Source organism: Poromitra crassiceps (assembly GCF_964638095.1).
Source record: "Poromitra crassiceps genome assembly, chromosome: 25".
NCBI classification, from domain to species: domain Eukaryota; kingdom Metazoa; phylum Chordata; class Actinopteri; order Beryciformes; family Melamphaidae; genus Poromitra; species Poromitra crassiceps.
In genome coordinates, this window is record NC_139649.1 from 8,243,933 (window position 1) to 8,268,905 (window position 24,973).

Consider the following 24,973-nt stretch of genomic DNA (forward strand, 5'->3'; position numbering starts at 1 on the left):
AGCATAGCCTACTCGATATCCATAAAAAATACATCAAGCCAATGAGCAATGTTCATACCTTGAGGCACTTGGCCAGAGCGGATAGGCATTACAGAATATTATTATGTCAATACTTTGCATTACACTAGGCACATTTTGGTTTCACATAAAAAGTGTGCATGTATGGATGGAGCAAGGGCTGAATTTGAAGATCAACTGTTTTGAGCTATACTGTATTTTCAACAGATCCAAGCTGATTAAGCCCAGTTTGATACTATTCAGTTTCTGAGACAAACTGCCAATTATTTCCCATACATTACATCATACAGTGTAGCATCTGGTTTCTGGCTCCCCCTGTAGTCTATTTGATGAGATACTAATACTTGCCTGGATTTGTTTTCCCTCAGTAAACCACCGCCGGGGACACAGTGGACGCTGTGGATTCATCCAATCCAATTAGTGGGTTGCACTCCCAATGAGCCATGATCTGGAAATTGAGTTGCAAAAAGTACAGAGCCATGTTGTACAGCACCTGGATGAGCCCCCCTGAGACAACCAGAATATTGTGGCCACTGAATCTCAATTATTGAACGCATGGTTAATCCGCTGGGTTAACTGATTGTGACTGTAACTGCCAACATGGTTAATATAAAGCTGAAATGATGTCGACATTAAATTACATCCAATACATCCTCTAATAATAAGCATGTGACATATCTTGTCTGTGTGTGTGTTCGGCCACAGCTGTATGCCATTTTACATGTGATCACGCTGAATCTTTCAGGAAGTGTAAAGAGCACCCCTGCGGGTGACCTAACGGAGCCGGATTTTTGAATTAGGTAATTAGGGCACACTAAATGGGGCAAAAATGGCAAATTAGTGGCCAAAATTTGTCAATACGGGTTCAGCACCATGGAGAGCTCAATTCGTTAGCTACTAATGGAGTGGAGGAGCACAGGCCTGACTAAATGGCCTGTCACACAGGGATGGGTATTCCGCTAGTTACAGTACATAAATAAGACAATTAATTGATATGTTAATTTAAATTGTAATGACTCATGTTTCAAACATGTGTAGATCATTTACCCATTAAGTACTGCATGGCAGTGTAGTCCTGCCATGCTGCTTAATTATGAGCTGTTAATTGAGAAGCCAAAGGATGGGAAATTAACTCCAAATGATGAGTTTTAAACATCTTGAGAAAGCATGCCCACTTGTGTCATCAATATGCAAAATACAAAATGATGCAAAAAGCCATATACTCCACAAGAAATACCAATGTCATACAAATGAAACAGAATATGCATATTTTATTCTGTTTACATTAATATTGTACATACATATTTGAAAATCCTAGTTCAAAATAGGTTTGCATTTTTTTATATTATAAAGCGCAGTGTGCAATGCAAACTGAAAAATTCCTGAGTGCAATTTACACTTCAATTTGCTGTGAAGGTAACATTTTTCTGGATAATTCATAACTGACTGACTTCCTGGTGATGGTGACCCATGTTTAAGAAGGGCAAATACAGCTAAATCATGGATTTGATTTAGTAGGAAGCACTTACTTTGATATTGACTAGTGTCACATTTGGCCCTCAGTAATACATGATTCATACTGTTGTTTTTGTGTTTATCATAAGAACTACCATATTGGATTTCAGCCAATAATGTACCAGGCAGCAACCCTCACCGTCATATAATTTTCAAAATACTGAGTAAATATCAGTGGAAAAAGTCCCCTGAACAGGCTATATTGTGCTCATCTGAACATAATCCAGCTGTTCACTGTTCCATGTCATTGTCATTCTGCAGAGTTTTCATTGCCAGACCCCACAGAGATACGCTGGAGATGAACTGGCCGTCACTGGACCTGTAGAAGCTGCTATTGGGCCGATTAGATGCTGGAAGGGAGCTACAGTGACTGTCCGTTGGAGGCAGGTAGGGCCTCCCCACCAGACCTCCCCCCATCTCCTCCGCCCCGTTCTCCACATAGGGACCGTACACCACCTCCTCCTGAGCCATGTGCGGTTTGGCCAACTTCATGTGGTCCGGAGCGTTCAGGGCTGGACTCCTCTCCTGGTGGCTGGAAGAGAGGAGGTGATGGGGCACCAGTGAGCGCAGCTCTGGGAGGGAGGTGGGGGTGGATGCGGGGCTCAGGTGCATGCTGGGAGGTGGAGTCTCTACATGTGGTGGCGAGGGGTGAGGAGGGGGAGGCGAGGCCTTCTCCAGCCCGGCGTGGGGCATCATACTGGGGAAAGGCTGCTCACCGCAGGATGCCGGAGGTTCGCCGTGGCCGACGGGTTTGGGGAACGAGGCTGCTCCGTCCGAGCCGCTGGGCTGGTCCGAGCTGTCTGTGAGGGGGCTGTCGTCCGGAGCCCCCTTGCAGGACTTGCTGCTGTGCTTCCTCAGCACGGAAGAGCGGGTGAAACTCTTGCCACAGATACAGAGGTAGGGTCTCTCACCGGTGTGTGAACGCACGTGACGCAGCAGGTCTCCTGACTCGCTGAAGCACTTCCCTACATTGAGTTAAATGACATATTGAGAGTAAAATACTGTGCATGCATTAGATCAAATTAAATAAAATTGGTTGTGTAGCATTTTAGGGATGTAACGATCTGAAATTTCACAGTACGGTATGGTATGGTACGGTACGGTATCACTGTATTAATTTTGTCCCCCCTTTTAATTAAACATAATATGGCCCATCGGGGGGGCGGGAAACAAGTATTTTGCTTTGAAGAAAAACATTCATTTATTGAGCTGAAACTTAAACTAATAGGAGAACGTTTACACAAAGTCCGGTCCTCCATTATGAACTTATTTGTAGTGGGGTGCGGTGCATATTGCACATTGCATATTGCATATTGCACATTGCATATTGCACGGTGTTGCACGGTGTTACAGGGAAAGCTCACTGTGGCTGCTTGATATTTCAGTATACTTTAAAACTGTGGGATATTGTTACATCCCTAGTACTCCCTTAGTATGGTTTGTTTGAGCAGGTGAGAACAATGCCATTCAAAGTTGGGTATGCACCAAATAACTGCTCCAAGACACTGATATGTGGGTTTCAGTGCAAACTGCGGTGTGTGGTTCTTATTGAATGACAGAATAATCTGAATCAACTGAAACAACCCCAAAACACAAGGCTTTATAGGCATAAGGAGGTGGATGTTGACATCGGATAGCCTTATGCTTGGGAAAGGTTAATGAAATAATAGACCAATGGCAAACTGCGGTCCGGAGTCCGGACTGATGTGCATATTCTGCTATATCTTCATGGTGTGAAGTTCAATTCAAGTCAAGTGCCAGACAAGTCCTGCACGTGTCTACGCCTGTGGTGGATTCAGTTAATACTAAAACACAAGGTGGATAACCTATCTAGACAGGAATAGAGACTCCTTACCACAAGTGTCACAGCGGTGTGTTTTTTCCGCAGCGTGGCGGACCTTGTGCTTCAGCAGCTTCCTGCGCGTGTTGAAGGACTTCTCACACTGGTCACAGGTGAACATCTTGTCTGTGGCGTGAGTCTTCTTGTGCTCCTTGAGATTGCTGAATCTGCTAAACTCTGGGCAATCAACATGACAGGAATGGTGAGTTAACACAGCAGGGCCATGAAGTACGCCGCCACTACTTCACGCAGGGATCAATCATTTGTAGACGTTGGATTGTAGATTAAGAAATTTGTATATTAATGATAGATTAATGGCTAACACTTGAGGATTGGGATTAATCGATTAAGATGAGTATGATGAACACGATCGTTTCCGTTTAGAGCCATCACATACCTCGGCCACATATATCGCACAGGTGTGGCCTCCCTCCTGTGTGGACCACAATGTGCCGCGCAGCATCGCCTGCTGCAGCAAAGCTGGAGATCACAGGTGAACATTCCATAACTGACTACTAGAGAAACAATGAAACACTTTTTGCCTTTTTAATACATCTACAAATGTTCAATGTGTAAAAAAGGCAGACACAAACACATCCAATAAACTGACAAACATCCTCAAATGTAAAATAAACAACGAAAGGGGGGAGGGGTACTTTACCGTTTTCCACATAACTCACAGATGTATCGTTTATCTCCAGAATGTCGCCGCAGATGTGTCTGTAAATTCCCAGACTGCAAAAAAAACAAAGCAGTAACACGTGAATACAATCTGATTCTGAACCTATGAGAATAACGGTGACACGTCAGTAATGGCACACCAGGCCTTACCTGTGCAAAGTTTTTCCCGCAAACGTTACAGTGATAGGGCTTCTCTCCTGCAAAACACATTGTACATGATTTGTTTCCGGGAGGGAAATATCACCATGAAAACAACAAAACCCCTGAAAATGTATATCGTTGGTGCTTATGATGCAAGAGAAGGAAATACCAGTATGCAAGCGCTTGTGAAGCTCCAGGTTGCTCGGGTGCTTACAGATCTTTCCACACACCTCGCAGCAGTACTGCTTGTGTCCTGTCGGCGGCGGTGCCTCTGACACGGTCTTCGGGTCTTGTTCCTCTTGGTCCGCGGGTGCGGGACTGGGAAGCTGGGTGTCTGCTGTCGTCTCAGGGGCCTCCTCCCTACCCTCGGTCAGGCTGTCAACAGGAGCTTCTGGTGCCTCGGCCTGGACTAAAGACTCTTCCTGGTGGCTCTCTTTGGGACAACAAAGGACTGGTTCGCTGACGTGTTCAGCGCACATCTCCTCCAAAGCCTTCTGAGACCGTAGGTAGTTGTACTTCTTCAGGTACACCGTCTTCTTCGGCCGCATCAGCGTGTTGAGCAAGTCTTCCGGGTCAACGTTGGGAGTGGTTAAAGTTTCCGAGGGTGATAACGAAGAGCCGGCGTTCTTTTCAGCCGGTGTCGAAGAGCAGGGAGGGTTAGGCTGCGCTGAGTTTCCTGAGCAGACGGGGGTATGGCTGCCTCCCTGGCTGACCCCGAGGTAACACTGCTGATCTACTGCCAACACCAAAGGGCTTGGGCCCTGATTTGAGGACGCATTGTTAGTCTCCACTGCGCTTTGTTTGAAGTACTGCTTGCTGTAGAAGTTACGGAGCTTGTAGCCGTGGACTAGCGGTTTCTCTACTGGTGCCTGGGTGCCGCCGGGTGTCTCGCAGTTTGAGCCACTATGAGAAACAGGCAGCCTTTTGGAGTGGTCCAGGTCACTGCTGAAGCCAGGCCTCTGGGCTTCAGACGGGGGACAGTGGAGGTCCACGTCATGAGGAAGGCTGCTTCCCAGGAGGCAGTCGTGTTCTGAGGTCAGGACACTTGGCAAAGAGAAAGATGGGGTTTCCACTGGAGGAGGACAGGGCTTGAGAAAAGCATTACACAAGCTCTGGACGTTGGGAACCTGCAAACACTGGGCAATGTCCAGGAACGCTTGTACGTTATCTTGGTTGACGTCCAGATGGGAGGTGTACATATAGTCCAATATTTGTCCGATGCCACTGACATCCTGGATAACCAAGTTGAACACATCATTCTTCTGACTGGGGGAATTTTGGAACAAAGACCTGGAAAGATCAATGCTGTTAAAAAAAATCTTCAGAGAGAAAAAAAGCCACATATTCTGTGATGTTGTTCTACAATGACATAATATGGTATACATCTTTAAAGGCACCTGAAATACGAGCTGAATGCAGCCAAGACATTTTTGTGGGCTTTGAAGCAGACACCTTTGACCACCAGCATGCAGTCACAGAGCAGGCCCTGGATCCTCTGCTCCTGCAACTGCTGCAGCAGGTATGAGCTGTGGCTGGACAGTGTGTCCATGGTCGCTCAGCTGCTGATCCACCAAACTCCAGCCATCAAAACAACTATGGGATATATGTAGAATGGAAAAATGCAAATGTTACACATGAATCATCTCAGAGTTCACAAAACTGCCCTCAGGAAGACGCTACAGAGTCCCCGCTGCAACCAAAAACATCTACAAAAAATCCTTCATACCAAATTCATAAACCCCATCCACATAAGAACCATGTCCGTTATCACTGCCTGTATGTGTGTCCCTGTTCCATGTTGTATTATGTTTCCATCCTGTCAATCCCTGTGTTCTGTACTGTGTACCCTGGTGTTTGTTGAAATGTAATGTGTTTGTCTCCCATGTTGAAATGTAATGTATTCCTCTCTGTACACAAGCAAACCTGTGAAGCCGACCGAAGACAAATTTCCCACATTGTGGACAAATAATTTGAATTGAATTGAATCATCAAATGTTATGCATACACATTTCAACAGCCGCACAGACATGCCGTAAAAGCAATGCAGTAGCTGCGTGACTGCACTGTCCACAACCCGCAACCATCCCAGCAATTTACCTTTTATTTGGATTATGGTCACTTTTCCGAATGATCTGTGTTGTTGAACCTCTAACGTTACCTCACTTCCTGTTCCTGGTACGCAGCCTAAACACGGAGCAAAATGTGGAAGACAGATTTAAATTGTGATCTAATCAAACATGAATTGGTAACACACCGAACTGGATTTACTGAAAATATCCATAATAATACTTAGTATAAAACAAAATAAAAAGTCGATTGTAAAAGACGAATCTACCGTGGTCGGAACTAATCTTTAGTTGTGTTTGCACACGGAAGATAAATAATACACAGCTACAGCAAGTCCTAGCGTGGTCACGTGTGTTTTGAAAACTTTTGCACGGGCACGGATGGAGTAGAGCAGGTTCGGTTTCGTATGTCGTTTCGGAGCAAAGCAAGTCTAACATCGTGACCCACCACTTTATTTAACGCTACTGCTACTGCTAACGTTACGTTACCAGTCCATTGCTGCTTCCAGCTACCGTTTGCCAGTTGCTGGCTTTAGCTAACGTTGGCTAGCTGGCTAGCTTTAGCCATCCACGCTGTGATCTCCGTGAACTGAGGAGCAACAATCTCCCACAATTGTACTTCCGGTTTAGTGATTTAGCTGTGCCTGGTCTCGAAGTCGTATGTGGAATATCTCCACTTGCGTGTGCCCCAACGTCAAATTGTTTTAAAGTTAGCATTATTGTCTAGCCAAAGGTATCAGAATGGTGTTCTTTACCTGCAACGCATGCGGTGAATCCCTGAAGAAAGCTCAAGTCGATAAGCATGTGAACATGTGCCGGGGGTGCCAGGTGCTGTCCTGCATAGACTGCGGAAAAGACTTCTGGTAATGAGTGTGTGACTGTGTTCTCTCTTTAGTTGACCTAACGTGAACTTTTTAACCCTAATATAACTGCAAACTTTGCTAAACTGTAACTGTGTTTTTGCATTTATTTCTTTGTGACACAGGGGCAATGACTACAAGGATCACATCAAATGCATCAGTGAGGATCAAAAGTATGGAGGCAAAGGCTATGAGGCCAAGTCAAAGAAAGGGGATGTGAAACAACAGCAATGGATTGAGGTGTGAGAGAGAGAGAGAGAGAGAGAGAGAGAGAGAGAGAGAGAGAGAGAGAGAGAGAGAGAGAGAGAGAGAGAGAGAGAGAGAGAGAGAGAGAGAGAGAGAGAGAGAGAGAGAGAGAGAGAGAGAGTTCTCTCTCACTCAATCTTTCTAAATCAAAATTGCATGGTGATGCGAAAAGTTAACACAAAACTCACTGTTATTGTAAATGGGTTTTGGCCCAATAAAGTTCACCCTAAATGACAATAAATTATGCCCACACAGTTTTTCCTCATTGCATGATATTGTCCTGTATGTCTTAGGAATGTGAATTTTACTAATCTGGTATCCTCTCCTCTAAGAGAATCAACGAAGCCTTGAACAAACCAGGTATCAGTGCAAAGCTGAAGGATGTGCTCAATCAAGTCACTTCGTATGATAATGTCCCAAGAAAGAAGGCTAAGTTTCAGGTTGGTATTCCCTTTAAACCAGTCCCATAAATTTGATACGTTTCTGATCAGACTACCTGATGAATGATTGTGTTTGTTGGGCGTAGGGCTGGGCGATAAATCCATAGAAATATCGACGATAGACAATTCATCAATACAATAAGAAAATAGTTCAATATATATCGATATGCCCCTTGATAATGGAGCGAATTACGAGAGACACTCAAACAGTCAATCAAACAAGCAAATCCTAAAGTTCCCAAACGAGCAACACTCAACTTGTGTGTTTGTAATTGTTGTGTTAACATTAAAATGATTACCTGTGTGCCTTGATAAATAAGACGGTTCAAAATAAAGTGGTTAAATGTAACCTTTTTCTCATGGTTTTTATTAAAAATAGATAAGTAAAAATGATCAATAATTATCGATATCGACTGATATGAAAGATTTTATATCAATATTTTTTTTTGTTGTATTGCCCAGCCCTAGTTGGGTGTTTTCTTTTTGAAGGCGGGTGTAACAGGCTTGCAATTTAATATGTTTTTATCCTCACTTCTCCTATGTCTCCTCCAGAACTGGATGAAGAACAGTCTCAAAATTTTCAACTCCAGTCTACATGACCAAGTGTGGGACATCTTCTCCGCTGCCACCAACAATGTAAATTAGTCCATCTGTTTAAGTGTCTGTTTGTCCCTCTACCTCAGAACTGGAGTTCCATCAATGGCCGAAGCAGAATCTTTGAAATGAAACTGACAGTGACTGCAAAATTAATCCAAAACATGCAGCAAATACTTGATTTCTCATCTCAGTAGAGATATATATCAATTGAACAATTGAGACAATACAGTGGGCCTTCCCCTGTATCTAAATGATAATGTTGGTTAGGGTTGGGCGGTAATAAGGTAATACCTTATACCTGGGTATTTGAAAATAGAAAAGGTATCCATTTCATTACTGTCATAAAAAATCTGCTGTGCATTGTGCCCAATATTTGATAAACACCATAGTGTTTGTCCAGCACCACTGTCTGTGTGGTTGAAGATGCTATAAAAGTGATGTCACGACAACTTTGTATAAACGTGCAATTTGTCAAATAAATAACCTGTCAAAAAAGACTACTATTTAGAAGAGAGCGAAGCAACCATAATCGCACGTCATGTGACAGCTTCTCCTGAGCCACTGTGCACATTTTTTACGTGGTTTTTAATCAGACGGTAATACCGTATATTGGGGTAAAATTTGGGGAAGGCTTAATTAAAGGGATAAAAATGTTGATACCACCTACTGCTAATGTTGGTTTAATATTACCCACCAAGGGTAGCAGAAGTCAGTCCAAATTCACAACCTTTATTAACAAAAGTTGCCATGCTGCACAATATTGGTGGCCCTAGTCTAGACTTGGTTATGATGGAATAGTAATGCATACACAAGCAGAATACTCTTAAGTATTGGATGATGAATGGACATTAATAGGGATACCTCTGACATGTATTGCAGACAGCCACAAAGTGAGCACATTTTGTACCACTTACCACTGATATGTAAACCAACTGAAATTATGAATAGCATGCATGTTTGTAAGTTGAGGTGTACATGATGAGATGAGGGAAGAACCTGACAATATGCTCTTATTCTAAGTGGGTGCAGCAGTCATTTGTCTTCTAATCTGTCTGACTTTCATTATCTGCTTATAATCTTGACAGGGTGCAGCAGAGGCCTCCAAGCAGACTGAAGAGAGGGTAGCTGAAGTTACCATGGCGGCTAAAGGAAGTCAAGAGCAGAATGGCTCAGAGGAACCAGCCGCTAAGAAGAAGCTGAACAAGAAGGAGCGTAAAGAAGCCCGTCAGAAGAAGAGTGGGAAAGTTCCAAAAGTGGCTGCAAAGAGTGCCACAGAGGAGCCGGAGGACGAGCAGACCTGCACCAAGACGAGAAAGGACAAAAAGAGAAAGAGGCGCTGTGATGAGAATGGAAACGGAGAGCAGAATGGGCACAGCGCTGGAGACCTGACCTCCACAAAGAAAAGGAAGAAAAGCAAGGAATGTTCTGAAGGTCTGCCTATGCTTTATTCTTCATTGCTATTCAGTTTCCACTAGTTCACAATCTGCTAACTGAGGGTTTTATTGATTTGTTTTAATTGTTAAATTATTCACGAACAGTTAGCAGGGATGCAAACTAGTCACCTTTTAGGTGACAGTCGCCTTTTTGATCCCAAAATAGGGCACTTAATTTAATGATTTTGAGTGGTCTTGTGTCTGCCTTGGTATCTGTCACCTTTTTCCACTCTGGTGAGTTTGCATCCCTGAGTTAGAAGTCTACTGCAATTTTCTTGAGGTATGACTTGATCTAACAGCTGAGGAAAGCCCTGTGCACAGCAGTGCCACTCTCCTGGGTGCAGGCTGGTACAGGGTGAATCACAAGAATATGTATGACTTGGATCTCTTCACATTCTGATTCGTTGTCTACTGCACGTGCCAAACAAACCCTTTACTTTGTTATAATCTTTTCAAATGTTCTGGATTCTCCAATATTGATATTCATTAGCTTTGCAATGTTGTAATTCCCGGCTCATTTCAATGAATGAGTCCATGGGAAAATCAATTTGGTTTCCCCATAAGAATAGATCAATGGGACTTATATTAATGCATTTTTCTCTACCGCGCTCATTTTTGTTTAATACGGGTTTAACTATATTACATTTCTTAGATGATGTATATACCCATTTGATCCTCTTTCTTGCAGAGGACCAAATGGACGCCGCTGAGGAGTCCGTGACAGAGGAGACTGAGGAACCAGCAGCCCCCAAAGGTATGCATGCTTTTCTCAATGGGCACACGGCTGGTTGGCATCTTTTTAGATAAGGGATGGCATTGAAAGTCAAGCCACCAGGGGTCAGTGTTGTCTCCCTTGCCGACAGTGGGATGCTGATGAGTAATGACCCCTCAGTTCATGTATTCCATGCTTGGAGCTAATTTATGATTTTGTCTCTTATGACTCGCAGGCAAATTCAACTGGAAGGGAACGATCAAGGCCGTCCTGAGACAATCGCCCGAGCAGGAACTTTCAGTGAAGAAACTCAGGAAGAAGGTGAGGCATTCTGGTTCATCTACTCACTTTGCACCATTAGTGCATCTTACTTAACTTAGATGTCACATTTTGCTCAGTCAGTGTTTACCCGAGTCTTCAGGTGTGTGTTTTTATACAACACTCCATTTCACCTCCAAACCTAGCCTACCGTTCTAATAATAATATTGTGTATGCTAAACATTTAAATATTGGACTGGGCTCTGGTGAAACCATGTCAAGAGATTTTTTTCTCTTTCACAGGTTTTGGCAGCTTACTACTCATTCAGTGGTGCTGGTAATTTTAAATCGGAGGAGGCGTTGCTTGCACTTTTCAACAAGAAGATCAATGGCAATCCCAAGTTTAAGGTTTTGAAAGAAAAGGTTCGACTTGTGAAATAGGCGTTTCTTTCGTGCCACTATGTTGAAATTCACGTTGCACATAGACTTAAATTTTCGAAAGCCAATGTCTGTCGTCTTTATTGGATGTTTTTGTACAGATTACATAATCTCGAAGATTAAATCATCTTATTCTGACCCGTATCCTGTATATTATTTTAAGAGATTATATATATACATTATATAATAGAAAAATGGCTGTGAAAACAAGTCTATTTGTGCATGAAGGCCTCTTTGCTGGCTGCTTCCAAGTGTCAAGTATTGGCGATCATCTGAAGATATTGAATACTATGCATTCACTGTGAATCTCTGTCAATAATGTTTGTGGTCTTGGAATGATTGGGCAGATATACTTTGCGATATTGCATAAGACTCTCACAGGTGCAGGGATTTCATTCGATGCAGAAGTGTCCCATCAGGTGAACAGAGATGTTATTATGGGAAGAGTGCTGCATAGTATAAAATCCCTCGGAAGCGGTGAGCGACCCATTCATTGTATTTTCAGTTGTGTTTTCCTCGTTGCAGTGGGCCCAGAGTCAGCAAGACAAAGAGTTTGCCCAAATTACCCTCAAATGTGTCACTTTTATATGTATAATATGCCAATTGTGGTCAGATTTGCAGCTCCGTTTCACATTCCAAGCCCCATGGTAAGGCTGGGAAACGGCACCTTATCTGTGGGATTGGATGTTGGAATGGGGGAAGGGAAGGGGGGAGAGGTGCACCCGAGGTGAATTTGACTCTCACACGGGACCGGGCTAATGCACATTCCTCGGCACCCCGAACGGGGTTCACTTGGCCAGGGACACAGAAGCTCCATAGAAGCAGGACGCTTGGTGTCAGCCTCAGGTGAAGTTTTAATGCTGTCTGATTTTCCACCGCCAGAATGAGCAGCCTCTTTACCCTGTACACACACACACACACACACACACACACACACACACACACACACACACACACGGCTACAGGAGGAAATCTGCCCAGCTTTATGAAGCTCTGCTAATCCCAGCAGGTTTTAACACTGATACTCATTCATCACACTGCTTACCTGTAATAGTATAGTGCATACTTTGGGTATTAGTGAAGCTGTTACTCAAGTTTGCTAGTATTAAAATTGTGTTTTCTGGCCCACAGTGGGACTTGAGATGACTTTTATTTGTTTCAGGCCAGACCTCACTGTAAAGTCTGTCTTTTTTTCAAAACAAATCTGGATTGCCAGATCAACATTGTATCTCTGGCATTAGATATAGGAGGAGGAAGTGTATGCCCAGTTGCCCACTATATCTGCACTGTATAGTAATTCTATCTTTATCCTTTCCCCCCCCGCTGCAGACATGGCTACCTGGTTGTTGTTCTTTTCAAGCTGCACTATAGGTAAATAGCTGACTTGATTATTGTGGTCTTTTGTAGTTTTGTTGATTATATGGGGGAGACATGGCTAGGCATTTCCCATCTGACTCTTCTGACTACTCCCTAACACACTTGTAATAATAGTATGTATATATATATATATATATATATATAGCATATGCAATGAATAGCAGCATCGCACGTCTGAAGTAACATTCATCTGTTGCATCTGCAGAAAACAAATGCACATGGATGCAAAATAGCTGCAACACCTATGTTGCTGTAACTTCTTGTGTGTAAAATACAGAAGACACAAGTGGACAGTAGGTTTACACTCTTTACTCAAGGCATACAAACCTGGCTGGGTGCTAAGGACCAGAGAAAATATACAAAAGGCATGGAAATAAGAAATAACACACTGGAGAGAACTGTAAGGGGGATTCTAATTGGAACAATACAAATGGGCATGTCTCCGTGATGGTCCACAGTGGGAAGACAAGCCAGTTTCATAGATCACTAGATACATATTGGGCTTTGACTGATATGGATTTTTGATAACTGATAGTTGGTGCTGAGTATTTTAGAGTATTTTAGCATTTTCATGCCCCAAATTTTTAAAATAAATGCAAGGGATTCAATATTTGCATGGTGGAAAAACCTCTAGACCAGTGGTTCTCAACCTGGGGATCGGGACCTAAAGCTTGATAAACTATAAATTGTATAAAAAAAGATTTCAGTCAGTGTGTGATGTGTGAATGCGGGCGCACTGGGAAGTCGTTGGTTAGGTTGGGCAGTGGCAGGAAGGGGGGCACCGGGGGGCACGAACCCCAGCCTAAAGGTTTTTGGGGGTCACGGCTCAAAAAGGTTGAGAACCACTGCTCTATAGACCATGGGGCACTAAAAAGTAAATTAATCCTCACCTCCATATAGGCAACATTGACTGGTCATTTTAATTGAAAGGATAACATCAGTTCAATATAATGGTAAACATTTTAATTTAGCTATGTGTAACAGCTGAAGAGAACTTCCCTCTGCAAACAATGATTTTCACCATGTCTGTTAGGTGCCGCGTCTATGTGCCGACAGGCCGCAGTGCCGACAGGTCGCAATGCCGATAGCCCACAAGCAGAACCAGCTGAGCGAGGCGGCGTGCAGCGTGTCGGTGGAGCTAACCTCTCCCAGCCCCCACGCCAAACCTAACCTCCCCCCATGCCTAAACCTAACCTCCCCCAGACCCTAACCCAAAACCTAACCTCTCCCAGCCCCCACGCCAAACCTAACCTCCCCCATGCCATGCCTAAACCTAACCTCCCCCAGACCCTAACCCAAAACCTAACCTCTCCCACCCCCACGCCTAAACCTAAGGTCGGCATTGCGGGTGGTCGGCATAGCGGGTGGACCCCGTCTGTTAATGTCTCAGAGCAGGTACTGTATGTTCAGTAAGTTAGAGCTTGATTTGGACCTGTAGTTTCACTGCTTTCTTACCAGAAGAAGAGGAGATTTCAGGGTATTTATTGAGAGTATGGGATTCTACCTCCAAGTGGCAGGTAATTAAAAGATGACCTCCCTAATTACTGATTGACATAACGAAACAATGGTGAAAGGATGCTGTAAGATCCTTAATGCAATTGGGAGAGAACTGGACTTTTATCTTTTTGTTTACACAGCCCGTCTTATGAAGATCTGCTATTAGTTGGAAGATGGAAGTGAAACTGTTCTTTGTAATACTCTTATCAGTTTATCATTGATGTACTTGTGTCACGGCTTAAAACCTAATTAGTAAGAGAAAAGTGCAGACTACTCACTGCTGTTGACAGCAGAGCAATTTCAACTAATCGCATGGTATAAATCCATTTTCTGCTCTACACCTTCCCTGTTTTTTGTCTCATTAATAGTTTCCAATTTGGCAGAGAAACAGGACTAAAGTTTCTGTAATGCCCAGTCCTTGCCAACAGTGTGTAAATGTATACAATGAAGATAAGCTTCTATCCTTCTATTACATTGCATTCTGCATAGTTTATGAGAGATGTGCATGTTTCCCTGCTTGGGGAGATTTCCAGTACCAGTAATGTGCCCTGTCAGACATGGAAAACTCCTCAGTAACCTTGCAATTTGATACTGTGGCCTCCTTTTTCTCCAGTTGATCCAGTCCATGTGATGCTGTGGTTACAAGATGGCCTGTATGTAGGCTACACATGCATCCAAAACACATTTTCATTTTGCTAATAGCCTCAAGACGACTGATTCAAAGCAATGCATTATGCAATGCACTGGGCATGGTTTTATGAGTCACCTTTACAATGTAAGTGAAAATCACGCTGATGTTGTTGCAAAACCTGCTTTTTGGGCTTAACTAGGTCTACGGCATTAGTCACCATTTTAATTTGCTTTGGACCAGTGATTTGATTCAGTAAGCCTATATGCTCTTATAATGTTACAATGTTATAGGCCAGTGGTTCTCAAACTTTTTCACGCCAAGGACCCCTAAACTGACACAAATTGGAGTTACCATGGACACACACAATAAGATTTTGTCCCAGGGTCCCCCATCTGATAAGATTTTTGAAAGTGTATGAAACCCATGGCCAAAATAGTCATACATTCTGTCGCTGTGTTACTTATGTTGGAATTATAGTGAAAATATAATTTATCTCTTTTTTTTTTTTTACTGGGGACCCCCTGTAAACCCCCTCAAGGACCCCTGGGGATCCCCAGACCCACACTCTACCACTAACATAGGTGTAGGGCGCACCAATGACCAGGTCTAACGCTCATTTACGGTCTATATAATATGATTATAAACTGATCACGATTATAAACTGAACACGTTACTACACAAACCGACTTCAGAGCACGCCAGACATTCGAAAACTACAACAGTCGATTGAAATATGCGTCATAAGTTGGAGACTCGCTTTACAGTCAGGAAGTGTTTTGTTTTAGCAGCCGTGCAAGACTGCTGTAAGGAAGGATCGCGTCAACGAAATGCTTAACGACAATGAGCTTGCAACTTTGAGAAATAGATTTAAGAGTAATGCTGAATTTCTTATGCAAGGAGCGTCATCGGGCGACCACGATGAAAAGAGTAAGCGTTTAAAAACCTAACGTTACAGTGTTAGCAAGGTAACTCAACATTGCTTTGACATGGCGCAAGCGTTTTGTGCTGGCACTTTCGTCTCGGTTTAGTTAGGTACTAGGCTAAATCCAGTTTTTACACTTTCATGCTAGGAAAAGAAGTGTGTTTTGCATGTGTGAAGTGACCTGTCTGGATTCCACTTGCGGGGTAGCCGCCCGTTTAGCAACTTGGCATTCTCATTTCACACAAAAAACGAGATAGCCGATGTCCAGAACTATCCAGATGACGACTTGACACTGCAGAAACGTGTTGATATGTGAATGCTAGGTTTCAGACTGAGGGGCTCAGTGGCAGCTTGTACAGTAGACAATTGTCTAATCGTGAGGCCCTTACTGGCAGGGATCCAGCAATTCTGGATTGTTTTGACTGTGTGCAAACGCTGTGTCAGCACTGCAAGCAACATGATACAGGCGAACTATACTCCACTAGCCCATCCAAAAAGAGTCATCTCTGCCAGTGTCAATTGATACGCACAATAACTGCAGCAGACCCAACATTTGCTGAATGGTCATCCCTTTTTTATTGATGGCCATGTTGCAGGGATTTAAATTAACAGATTTCCATATTCCAATTAGAGGATTCCTTAAGTGGCCTTTCTGGCAAATGCAGGCCAAGGCTATAGTATATCAAGAGCTATGGACTGGACGCCACATTTTGATTAAAGACGTGTGTGCAGGGCGTGGAGTTCATCATGAACTTTACCTAGGAGGACAGACCCGCTTGCTGAAGCACTTCACCAGCCAACAACTGGCTTTGATATGTTTAATCAACCACTAAATTATAGACATTAATAGCTCTCACAGCAGTAAGCTTATCTCAAAGAAACCTATCTGTTTCATCCCAAAAGCTCCTTAAACCTGAAAAGTGGGGATTGAGCACATTCTGTTAAGGCAAGATCATTCTCATACGTTACCTGGTATTGAATTTTCTTTGTGTTCGTGCAGTGTGGTACAATTGAATTAAATGGTACCACTCCTTTGCTAGATAGGCAAAAATCGAAGCAACTGGAAATCATCAGAGTAGGAAACATTTGTGTCCGTTGACCACAGTGGCTGGCTGGTAAATCCTGAAAGTCATATTCACTGTGTGGAAGATTTCAAAAATGAAGTTTTCACCTTCAAATCAAGCTCTTCACAGATATATGTGAATATGCCTGTGATTTAGACGGTTATGATTTAATGTTATGTTATCATGGAATGTTAGAGCCATACTGTAGTAGAGTGACAGACCCATTCTTAGCATCCAAACGTATTTTGCTTTTCCTTGATCTTTCAGGCCAAGAGGAGAAGGACGCGAAGCCTCTCCCTCGCATTAACAAACACTCCGTCTTCTGGATTGTGGCGTCTGTAGCTGTGACATACTACGTGGACTTCCTGCATGTCATCATGGAGAACGATGACATCAAAAGGTGTTCTTCCTTGAATTGTCATGAAACCTTCATCATGGGGGGGGGGGGACAATTTACTTCTTTCTGTTTCTGTGGCATCGCTGACGATAAACAGTTGCTGCATGGTCTCACCAGTGAAAGCAACACGTTTCATGCAAATTCACATAAATAAACCCATAGATTTAAACTAAATAGTTGCACTGTATACACAATTTAACATCCCATTTTGCTGTTGTCGTCCCTCCCATGTCTTTTTCCAGCTGGTGGTTCAATGTGGGTTCGGTCCTCCTTGTAATCTGCCTGTCTCTGGCCATGTTTTGCATTGTGTACCTGGAGTGGTTCAAAGGCATCCAGCACTACGACCAAGAATACCCTGCCATCCCTCCCGTCACCACAGCGGCCTTCATCGCAGCATCTTGCAGGTAAACCAAAGCATTTGACCTTTAACTAGGGTTGGGTACCGAAACAAGGTACCAATATGTACCGGTACTTTTACAACCAATACTACCGGTACCGAATTGCAAACCAGATTTAGGTGCCTCATTTAGATGCCATGCCCCGAGCTGCTGAGTGAAAGATCCGCCCTCCGGTGCTCCGAAACGGGCGCTGCACGCACCTTCACTAACATTCTAGGGCATAACACATACAATTATTGTTTGAAATCCTCTCAACAGCCTCTTTAAATAAAAAATAGGTTTAAATATGCTTTAACCTTTTTTTAAAGTACTGTTTCAGGCACCGTTTATGCACCGGTACTGTTTTAGAAGTATCGTTTTAGCACCGTATCGAAAAATATTAAACGATACCCATCCCTACCTTTAACATGCCGTCATACTTCCCAGTTCCTAATGGTAGAGATACATTGCAGGACAGTTTCTTTTCAGTTTTCAAAGAAAGCACAAGAGCAGGGTAATGCGGTTAGGTTTTGAAAGGTCCACTAAAGTCACCAGGCATATCTGTTCTTCTTGCAGTGTATGCTTGATTCAAGCCATTTGCCTTACTCGAATAGTCCTTGTGTTCACAACAAACTTGCCAAATGCTTCATTTCATTTATCTGAGGCATAGAAAGAAAAGACACTTATCTGTCTCTAGACAGTGTTGGCCAGTATGGAATGTCTCCTGAACTGACATCTCTAACCGAACAATTCAGATCTAGTATTGCAATACTGCACATCTCAAATCCGCCATTAATTTCTCCTTATATCAAAGAAGATCAGAAAAGACTGATGAGGTAAGAGACATTTTCAAATGGATTTTTGTTGTTCATCTATTGCATTACAAGATCTGAGTTTTTCACCACAGTCTATTTCATTATTTTATCGCTGTGATATTGTCTGTGGTGGATTAGGGGCAGAATGAGCAATAACTTTCATCACTTAATCATATGGGACTTCAAGTTGCCCTATTATTGTTATCTAGGTCACTAATATGTTGTTTCTGGCTGGCTGATGCTGCCTATTTCAGCTCTGGCATCTTAGATATCAACGTTTGTCCATTCATAGCCCATTTACCTTTTGTTTGAGCCGTGATGTTCAAATAATACAAATTTTTTCATCTTAAAATTTTATTTTTGGGCCCCAAATATTTCCACTGTCATTGACAATATAACCTTTCTGTATTTGTGCAAGTGATTTTATTGACACACATCCTGATGGACTGTTTGTCCTTCCTTTACAGTTTTAACATAGCACTGTGGCCGGTGTGGTCCTTCTTCACTCCATTCATCCTCTTCACCCAGTTCATGGGCGTGGTCATGCTCATCTCTCTGCTTGGCTGAAGTCGACAGGTGAGGCCCGAGTTCTGACGGAACGCAGTTCGACTGTGTTGTGATATATGTTTGAATTTTCAATCGAATATTATGGTACCCTTTTTCTTATTGCAAGGTTATTTATTGAATTAATAAATAACTTTGCATTTCATGTCTTTTTTCTTATGTCATATAAGCATGCATTACATATTTTGCACTTTATTTATAAACACTGATGCTTTATACGTTACAATGACGAGTCACAAATGTACCTATCTGCTTTTGTTTTGCAGCTCCATTGGCTGGCCCTGTTGACCGCTATGTGATTGACTTTTGTCTTAATCAATTAATAATAGTTGTTTTTAGGAGAAGTATTCCACTGTTTATATTTGTATTCATAAAAACGACCGAAATTCTTAATTTATTTGTATTTGTTTTCAGAGGCAATTTTATTTGTTACATAGAAAGCTTTTGTGCTGCAGAATGTAAAGGCTTCTGATCATGATCTGTAAAATGTGTTAACTTTTTATTAAAAAAATAAACTTTCATGGAGCGCCCAAGTGGCTCACCTGGCAGAGTGCGTACGTACCACAAAGGGTTAGTCCCTCCGTGGCTGGCCCGGGTTTCAATCCGACCCTTGGCCGTTGCCACATTCCCTCTCTCTCTCTCCTTTTCCTGTCAACCTATATCCAATAAGGCCAAAATGCCCCCCCTCCTCCTAAAAATGTGTAATAATAAACTTCTTGTCCTTGACCAATGAATCCAAAACTGACTAAATGTCAGTGAAGAAGATGCACCAGTGATTGCAGCTGAAGTGTCACTAAATACAGGGTGTGGGCAGAACTTGATACAACTCGGCTTCTCTGTGGACAGGATGACACATGGGCTTTGATCAGTATTCTCTCGTATTGTATAATATTATATAACCAATATCACCCTGTCATCGAGAGCAAAAACAAACACATCCTCTGCTCTCTCAGAAAAGTCTCGGCTACTTCCTCTGCTTTTCCCTTTGGCTTATGGAACGGTCTGCTGTAAATAAAAACAATGTATCCAAGCACTTGCAAGCCTATCTGACATTCACGTGTACGAGCCCTGAGCGGAACCTGGATCGGTCCAGAAAACGCGGCCACACCAGCTGCGCTTTCAGCTGACTCTACTTTCTCCCACACAACGTGTTCCATTGGGTGTTGGAGAAGATGGCACTGGTGCCCGTATTTTCCAAAAACTGGAAATTAACTACGCTTTCTCGTCTAAGCAATAATTCATCCTTTGAATACCGTGCAATCATGGTTACTGCTCCTCTCAAACTATTTGTGGTTGTCATATATCTCCCACCAGGGCTACTGGGGCACTTTGTAGTTGTACTGGCTCTTCCTGAAGATGGCACCCCACTGCGTGTCATGTGGGGGGATATGAATATCCATCTTGACAAAGCCCAAGCGGCTGACTTCCTTTCACTCCTGTCCTCACTGGACCACAAGGAAAGTGGGCAATACACTCGAGCTGGTTGTGATTTGAGACGGCTCCATGGCACAATCTGACTGTCACCTTCTTACATCTTTCAGACCACTTTTTTTATTCAGTTCATGATTTCCTTCATTCATCCATTTGTGTGACTCAAGACCATGATCTCATGTGACTCAAGACCATGATCTCATGGGACTGAAGACCATGATCTCATGGAGCACAAACAACTTAATAACAAAATGATAGCACACGGCATGGCTAAAGTACAACGAATGTTACTTGAACAAAGGAAGGGCATTCTTCAAAAACGCACAGAATTTACAAATACATTTTGGCTTATCTGATTATAATAACACCATTTATTTAAACATAGATGTTTGGTTTAAATAATCCTTTGGCAAATACCTTTCTCTAATAATTCATTATGCTTACATTCAAACAGAATATGATAGTCGTCTGAGCGGTTGCCATTACCGGAACGTCCTCACGTTCCCGCCACAAACGGTCTCCTTCAGATGAAACCTCCGGTCGCTCACGCCAGCTCGGCTCTCCAACGAGGGTCTCGGCTACCAGGGGGGGCATGGTAATATAATGGATACTGAATTCTCCTCACTCCATGTCGACGAGGCCACAGACACACTCTGCTCCTCGCTAGCCGCCTCTAAACAATATCTGCCCACTCTCATCCAAACCCCCTGCCCCCCCCCCAGTCCACGGCTCACCGGTGTCATCGGTGACCAGCGGGCGGGGCTCAAGAGCTGCTGAGAGGAAATGGCGCAAATCCAGAGATCCCACTGACCTCGGTGACTATCAGTCTCCTATCTGTATTCTCCTCCCATCTAAAAAGTGCCAAGACCACTTACTATCAGGAGAAAATCAGCATGCGCCAAAGACACTCTGAAATTAGTTTCCGCTTTTAACTCTCTCCTCAACCCTCCACCACCTCCACTTTCAACTTTGCTCACTGCCGACCTGTTCGCACCCTTCTTTACTGATAAGGTTTCTGCTTCAGTAATCGGTTCTCTGTGCCTGACCAAATCAGTATGCTGCACCCAGGCCCTCACTCCTCCCATTTCCCCATCTTACGGAGGAAGTCTCTAAACCACTGCTTGACTCTTGTCCCTTTACCTGTCTGTTGGACCCCATAACCTCCAACCTCCTGCAGGCCATTTCACCCACGCACATCCCTGCAGTCACACTCATCGACTCCTCACAACAGGTGTGTTCCCCACTGTTTTTAAGCAAGCCCAGGTTAACCTGCTGCTGAAGAAAGCTGCACTCAACCCACTTCAGATTGAAAAATACAAGCCCGTTTCACTCCTCGCCTTGCTTTTTCTGAGACGCTTGAGTGCACCGTCTTTAATCAAGTCTCTGAATTCATTTCTGAGATCAACCTGTATGATCCTCCTAACCAGTCTGGCTTCCAAATGCTGAGCTGACGGGCACTCCTCTGTTCTAATGTTGCTTGACCTAATGGCTGCCTTTGACACGGCTAACCTCCAAACCCTCCTCTCCACAATCACTGAGCTTGGCTCCTCAGGATCTGCTCTCTCCACTGGTTTGGGTCCTTCCTCTCAGGGAGCGTTTTGGAGAGGGGAAGTGTCTAAAACCCACTCTAACCCTAACCACAGCGCTTGGACCCCTTCTCTTCTCAATATACATTAGACCACCTCATTTGGTGCAGTGCAGTCATCCACTCACATGGCTTCTCATATCATTCATATGCGGATGATATACCAGCTCCTCCTATCGTTCCTGCCAGATCAGATGACCCCACGGTCTCGGGACGGATATCGGCATGCCTCGCCGATATCTCAGCATGGATGAAGGAACGCCACCACCTTGATCTGTCAAAGACTGAGCTCCTCCTCATCAATCCCTCTACAACAACAACTCCAAATCAGCTCAGCTCATTCCCACAAAATGTGCCAGAAACTTCGGTGTCATGATTGATGACCAACTAACCTTTAAGGAACATATAGCTTCTGTTGCTCGGTCATGCTGGTTTGCCCTGTACAACATCAGGAGGATCAGACCCATACCTGTCTCAACGACAACATGCAGCACAACTTCTAGTACAGGCGCTTGTAATATTACGCCTTGACTACTGCAAGTCCTTACTGGCAGTGACATGTACGCTCAAACGTCTGCAGATGATCCAGAACGCGGCGGCACGTCTGGTCTTCAACCAGTCCAGAAGAGCACGTCGCTCCGCTGTTCACATCCCTCCACTGGCTCCCAGTTACTGCTCGCATCAAGTTTAAGTCCTTGATGCTCGCCTGCAAAGCTGCAACCAAAACTGCTCCTATACCTACCTAAACTCCCCTGATTCAGGTTTACGCTCCCTCCTGCCCACTTCGCTCTGCCTAGGAACTGCGCCATCACAACAAGGCCCTAAAGTCTCTCTAGCCAGACTCGTCTCTTTTGTAGTTGCTATAGGTGGTGGAATGAGTTACCAAACTCCATTCGATCCACACAGTTCCTCTCATTTAAGAAAAGGCTAGAGACCCAGCTCTTTAGTGAACACCTCACTTGATGGATTGTCTAATCCATTTTTTTTATATATATTTGTATCTGCCTCTATCCACTCTATGCATTGATTGCCTATATGCTATGCACTGCCTGGTAGCCCCTATGTCCTGCTGTACCAGAGCGTTGCTTTATGGCACTTAATGTTCTCTCCTGAATAGATCCTTGCTTGTGTTGTATAAAAATCTCATTTGTACATCGCTTTGGATAAAAGCATCCACCAAATGGGAAATTATTGTTACTGTATCATGAATTATTTTTATTGAGACTGCTGGAGGTTAGTAGAAATATTTACGTGGTTTAGTTTTTCGTTTGAAACTTGTGAGGTGCTACTGAACATGTATGCCTATGTCTATGTCTATAAAGCTCAATTTACACTAACAGTTGAGTAATTTGCAATAAAATTGTCCAAATAGAATGGTAATGTTGCATTTTCATGAACAAATATCTCCTAATCATAGTTTGGCGCCCCCTGTTGAATGATGCTTGTGTGTGCGTGTGTGAGATCCCCCCCCCCCCCCCCCCCCCCCCCCCACTGAGAATTGTCTGACTTTGATCGGATGTGCAGTCAATGTGACATGGATTTTTTTTAGGCTGTATAAGTTAAGGTATAGACCTATATAGCCTACCTGTATCTGTTTGTAAACAATATACCCTTTTCACGGGGGCATTTTGTGTCGGAAAGGCAGGGTAAACACAGGTGCAAGCAAAACGTTTCCAAATTCCAATCATGGAAGTTGGAAACCCTCATTAGTGTTTTGATTGCACCTGTGTTTACCCTGCCTTTTCGACACAAAATGGCCCCCGTGAAAAGGGTCTATAGTGGGTGGGAAATACAGTGTAATTATTTGTTGATCCTTAATCCATGTGGCTACAACTACATTTTAGATTGTTCTTTAAATCTGACTCACATTATTTATTTATTCAATCTTTATTTAATCTCACTGAGATAAAAAGAAAAAAAAAGCTTAGAATGCCACTGCCTTTTGCTGTTCAAGACCCCCTAGTTATTTCCCAGGCTTCACGCTGAGAGCCCTATCAATATACAATATTCATAAGGCATAAAAATAAGTAGGCCTATAAGGTCGCTATAAACTCACTACAGACACAATGTAGAAATAGTGTAGTGTTTTTCTCATTGGGACAGAGCGGCATGGACAAACAGCCAGCTGTTAATTCCACTGCATTGTCCTGACAAATTTGCATGAATGAACTCATCAGGTGAAGTGGTCATCAATTATCAGTTTGGCAATCATTGAGCATCAAGTAAAAAAGATACACAGTATTTAAAAAAGAGCACTCACAATCCAATCAAGACTTAAATGCTAATTAACATGCATCAATCGATCATCTTGATAATGATAACGTGCCTCGATAACGAATGGATCTGACTTTTATTTATCACACATTCTCAGTGATTAAGAAACCGATACCATTACCTGGGGAGCTGCTGTTCAATAACTTGTTAGACAATGCAGACACACATCAATGGAAAACGTTTGGAGGGCCCAACCCCTTTTAATCATGCCAATCGTCACGGTTTCCCCGACGATATATGGGCCTTGTTTGCTAGGAACGCATTATGTAGGCCGAGCATAACACTGCATTTCCACACCCGCGTTTTGTAATAAACAGCCATTGGCCGACCTACACAGTATGATTAGGCTACTGTTAGTTTTTGCATCATGTTATAGTAAAGATATATAGGCCTAAAAATAAATAGGGCTACAAATTGGAAAGCAACATTTTGAAAGGTGGATTTGGGGTCCAAGGTGCTTTGGAGCGTGCCCGCAGCTTTCTCAGAAGTCCTGAGCGAATGAGAAGACTGTAGACAGAATGGGAGCCATTGTGAAGCCCTTAGGCCTATCAATTTCACTAATTGTGTTTCACTTTTTAATTGAACAGTTCATAATAGAGCAATATTTTTTTTAAATAAAATATTGATCCGAAGGTTGAGTTACCAGTGCCATTATCAGTTTGAGTTAACCTATTGATTGCCCCTGCCTCCTCCCCTTAATTCATATCACACCAATCAGCTCTCCATCTAATGTTATCAGCAGGCCCACTATTGTTATGCTGACTACACTCAACAGGCTAGGCTATAGCCTGCCT

At 43.2% G+C, this 24,973-nt stretch overlaps 3 protein-coding genes across 3 annotated transcripts; 2 read left to right on the forward strand and 1 right to left on the reverse strand.

Annotated features, from left to right (window-relative positions):
* Positions 1-1,351: 1,351 nt before the first annotated feature.
* Positions 1,352-6,348, reverse strand: zbtb49 (zinc finger and BTB domain containing 49). The gene is made up of 8 exons (XM_083660576.1): positions 6,293-6,348; positions 5,593-5,788; positions 4,365-5,485; positions 4,205-4,251; positions 4,035-4,108; positions 3,771-3,853; positions 3,389-3,550; positions 1,352-2,498 (listed from the first exon to the last, which is right to left on the reverse strand). The coding sequence occupies exons 2-8, from the start codon at positions 5,742-5,744 to the stop codon at positions 1,765-1,767; spliced, it is 2,373 nt and encodes a 790-aa protein (XP_083516702.1). The 5' UTR covers positions 5,745-5,788; positions 6,293-6,348; the 3' UTR covers positions 1,352-1,764.
* Positions 6,349-6,628: 280 nt separating this feature from the next.
* lyar (Ly1 antibody reactive homolog (mouse)) lies at positions 6,629-11,368 on the forward strand. The gene is made up of 8 exons (XM_083660849.1): positions 6,629-7,124; positions 7,247-7,361; positions 7,700-7,807; positions 8,360-8,443; positions 9,490-9,835; positions 10,526-10,591; positions 10,785-10,870; positions 11,111-11,368. Exons 1-8 carry the CDS (start codon positions 7,003-7,005, stop codon positions 11,246-11,248), a joined length of 1,065 nt encoding a protein of 354 aa, XP_083516975.1. The 5' UTR covers positions 6,629-7,002; the 3' UTR covers positions 11,249-11,368.
* A 4,163-nt stretch (positions 11,369-15,531) lies between these two features.
* Positions 15,532-23,268, forward strand: tmem128 (transmembrane protein 128). Its single transcript, XM_083660690.1, has 5 exons — positions 15,532-15,677; positions 17,004-17,136; positions 17,376-17,537; positions 18,793-18,901; positions 19,156-23,268. Exons 1-4 carry the CDS (start codon positions 15,578-15,580, stop codon positions 18,890-18,892), a joined length of 495 nt encoding a protein of 164 aa, XP_083516816.1. The 5' UTR covers positions 15,532-15,577; the 3' UTR covers positions 18,893-18,901; positions 19,156-23,268.
* Positions 23,269-24,973: the final 1,705 nt, after the last annotated feature.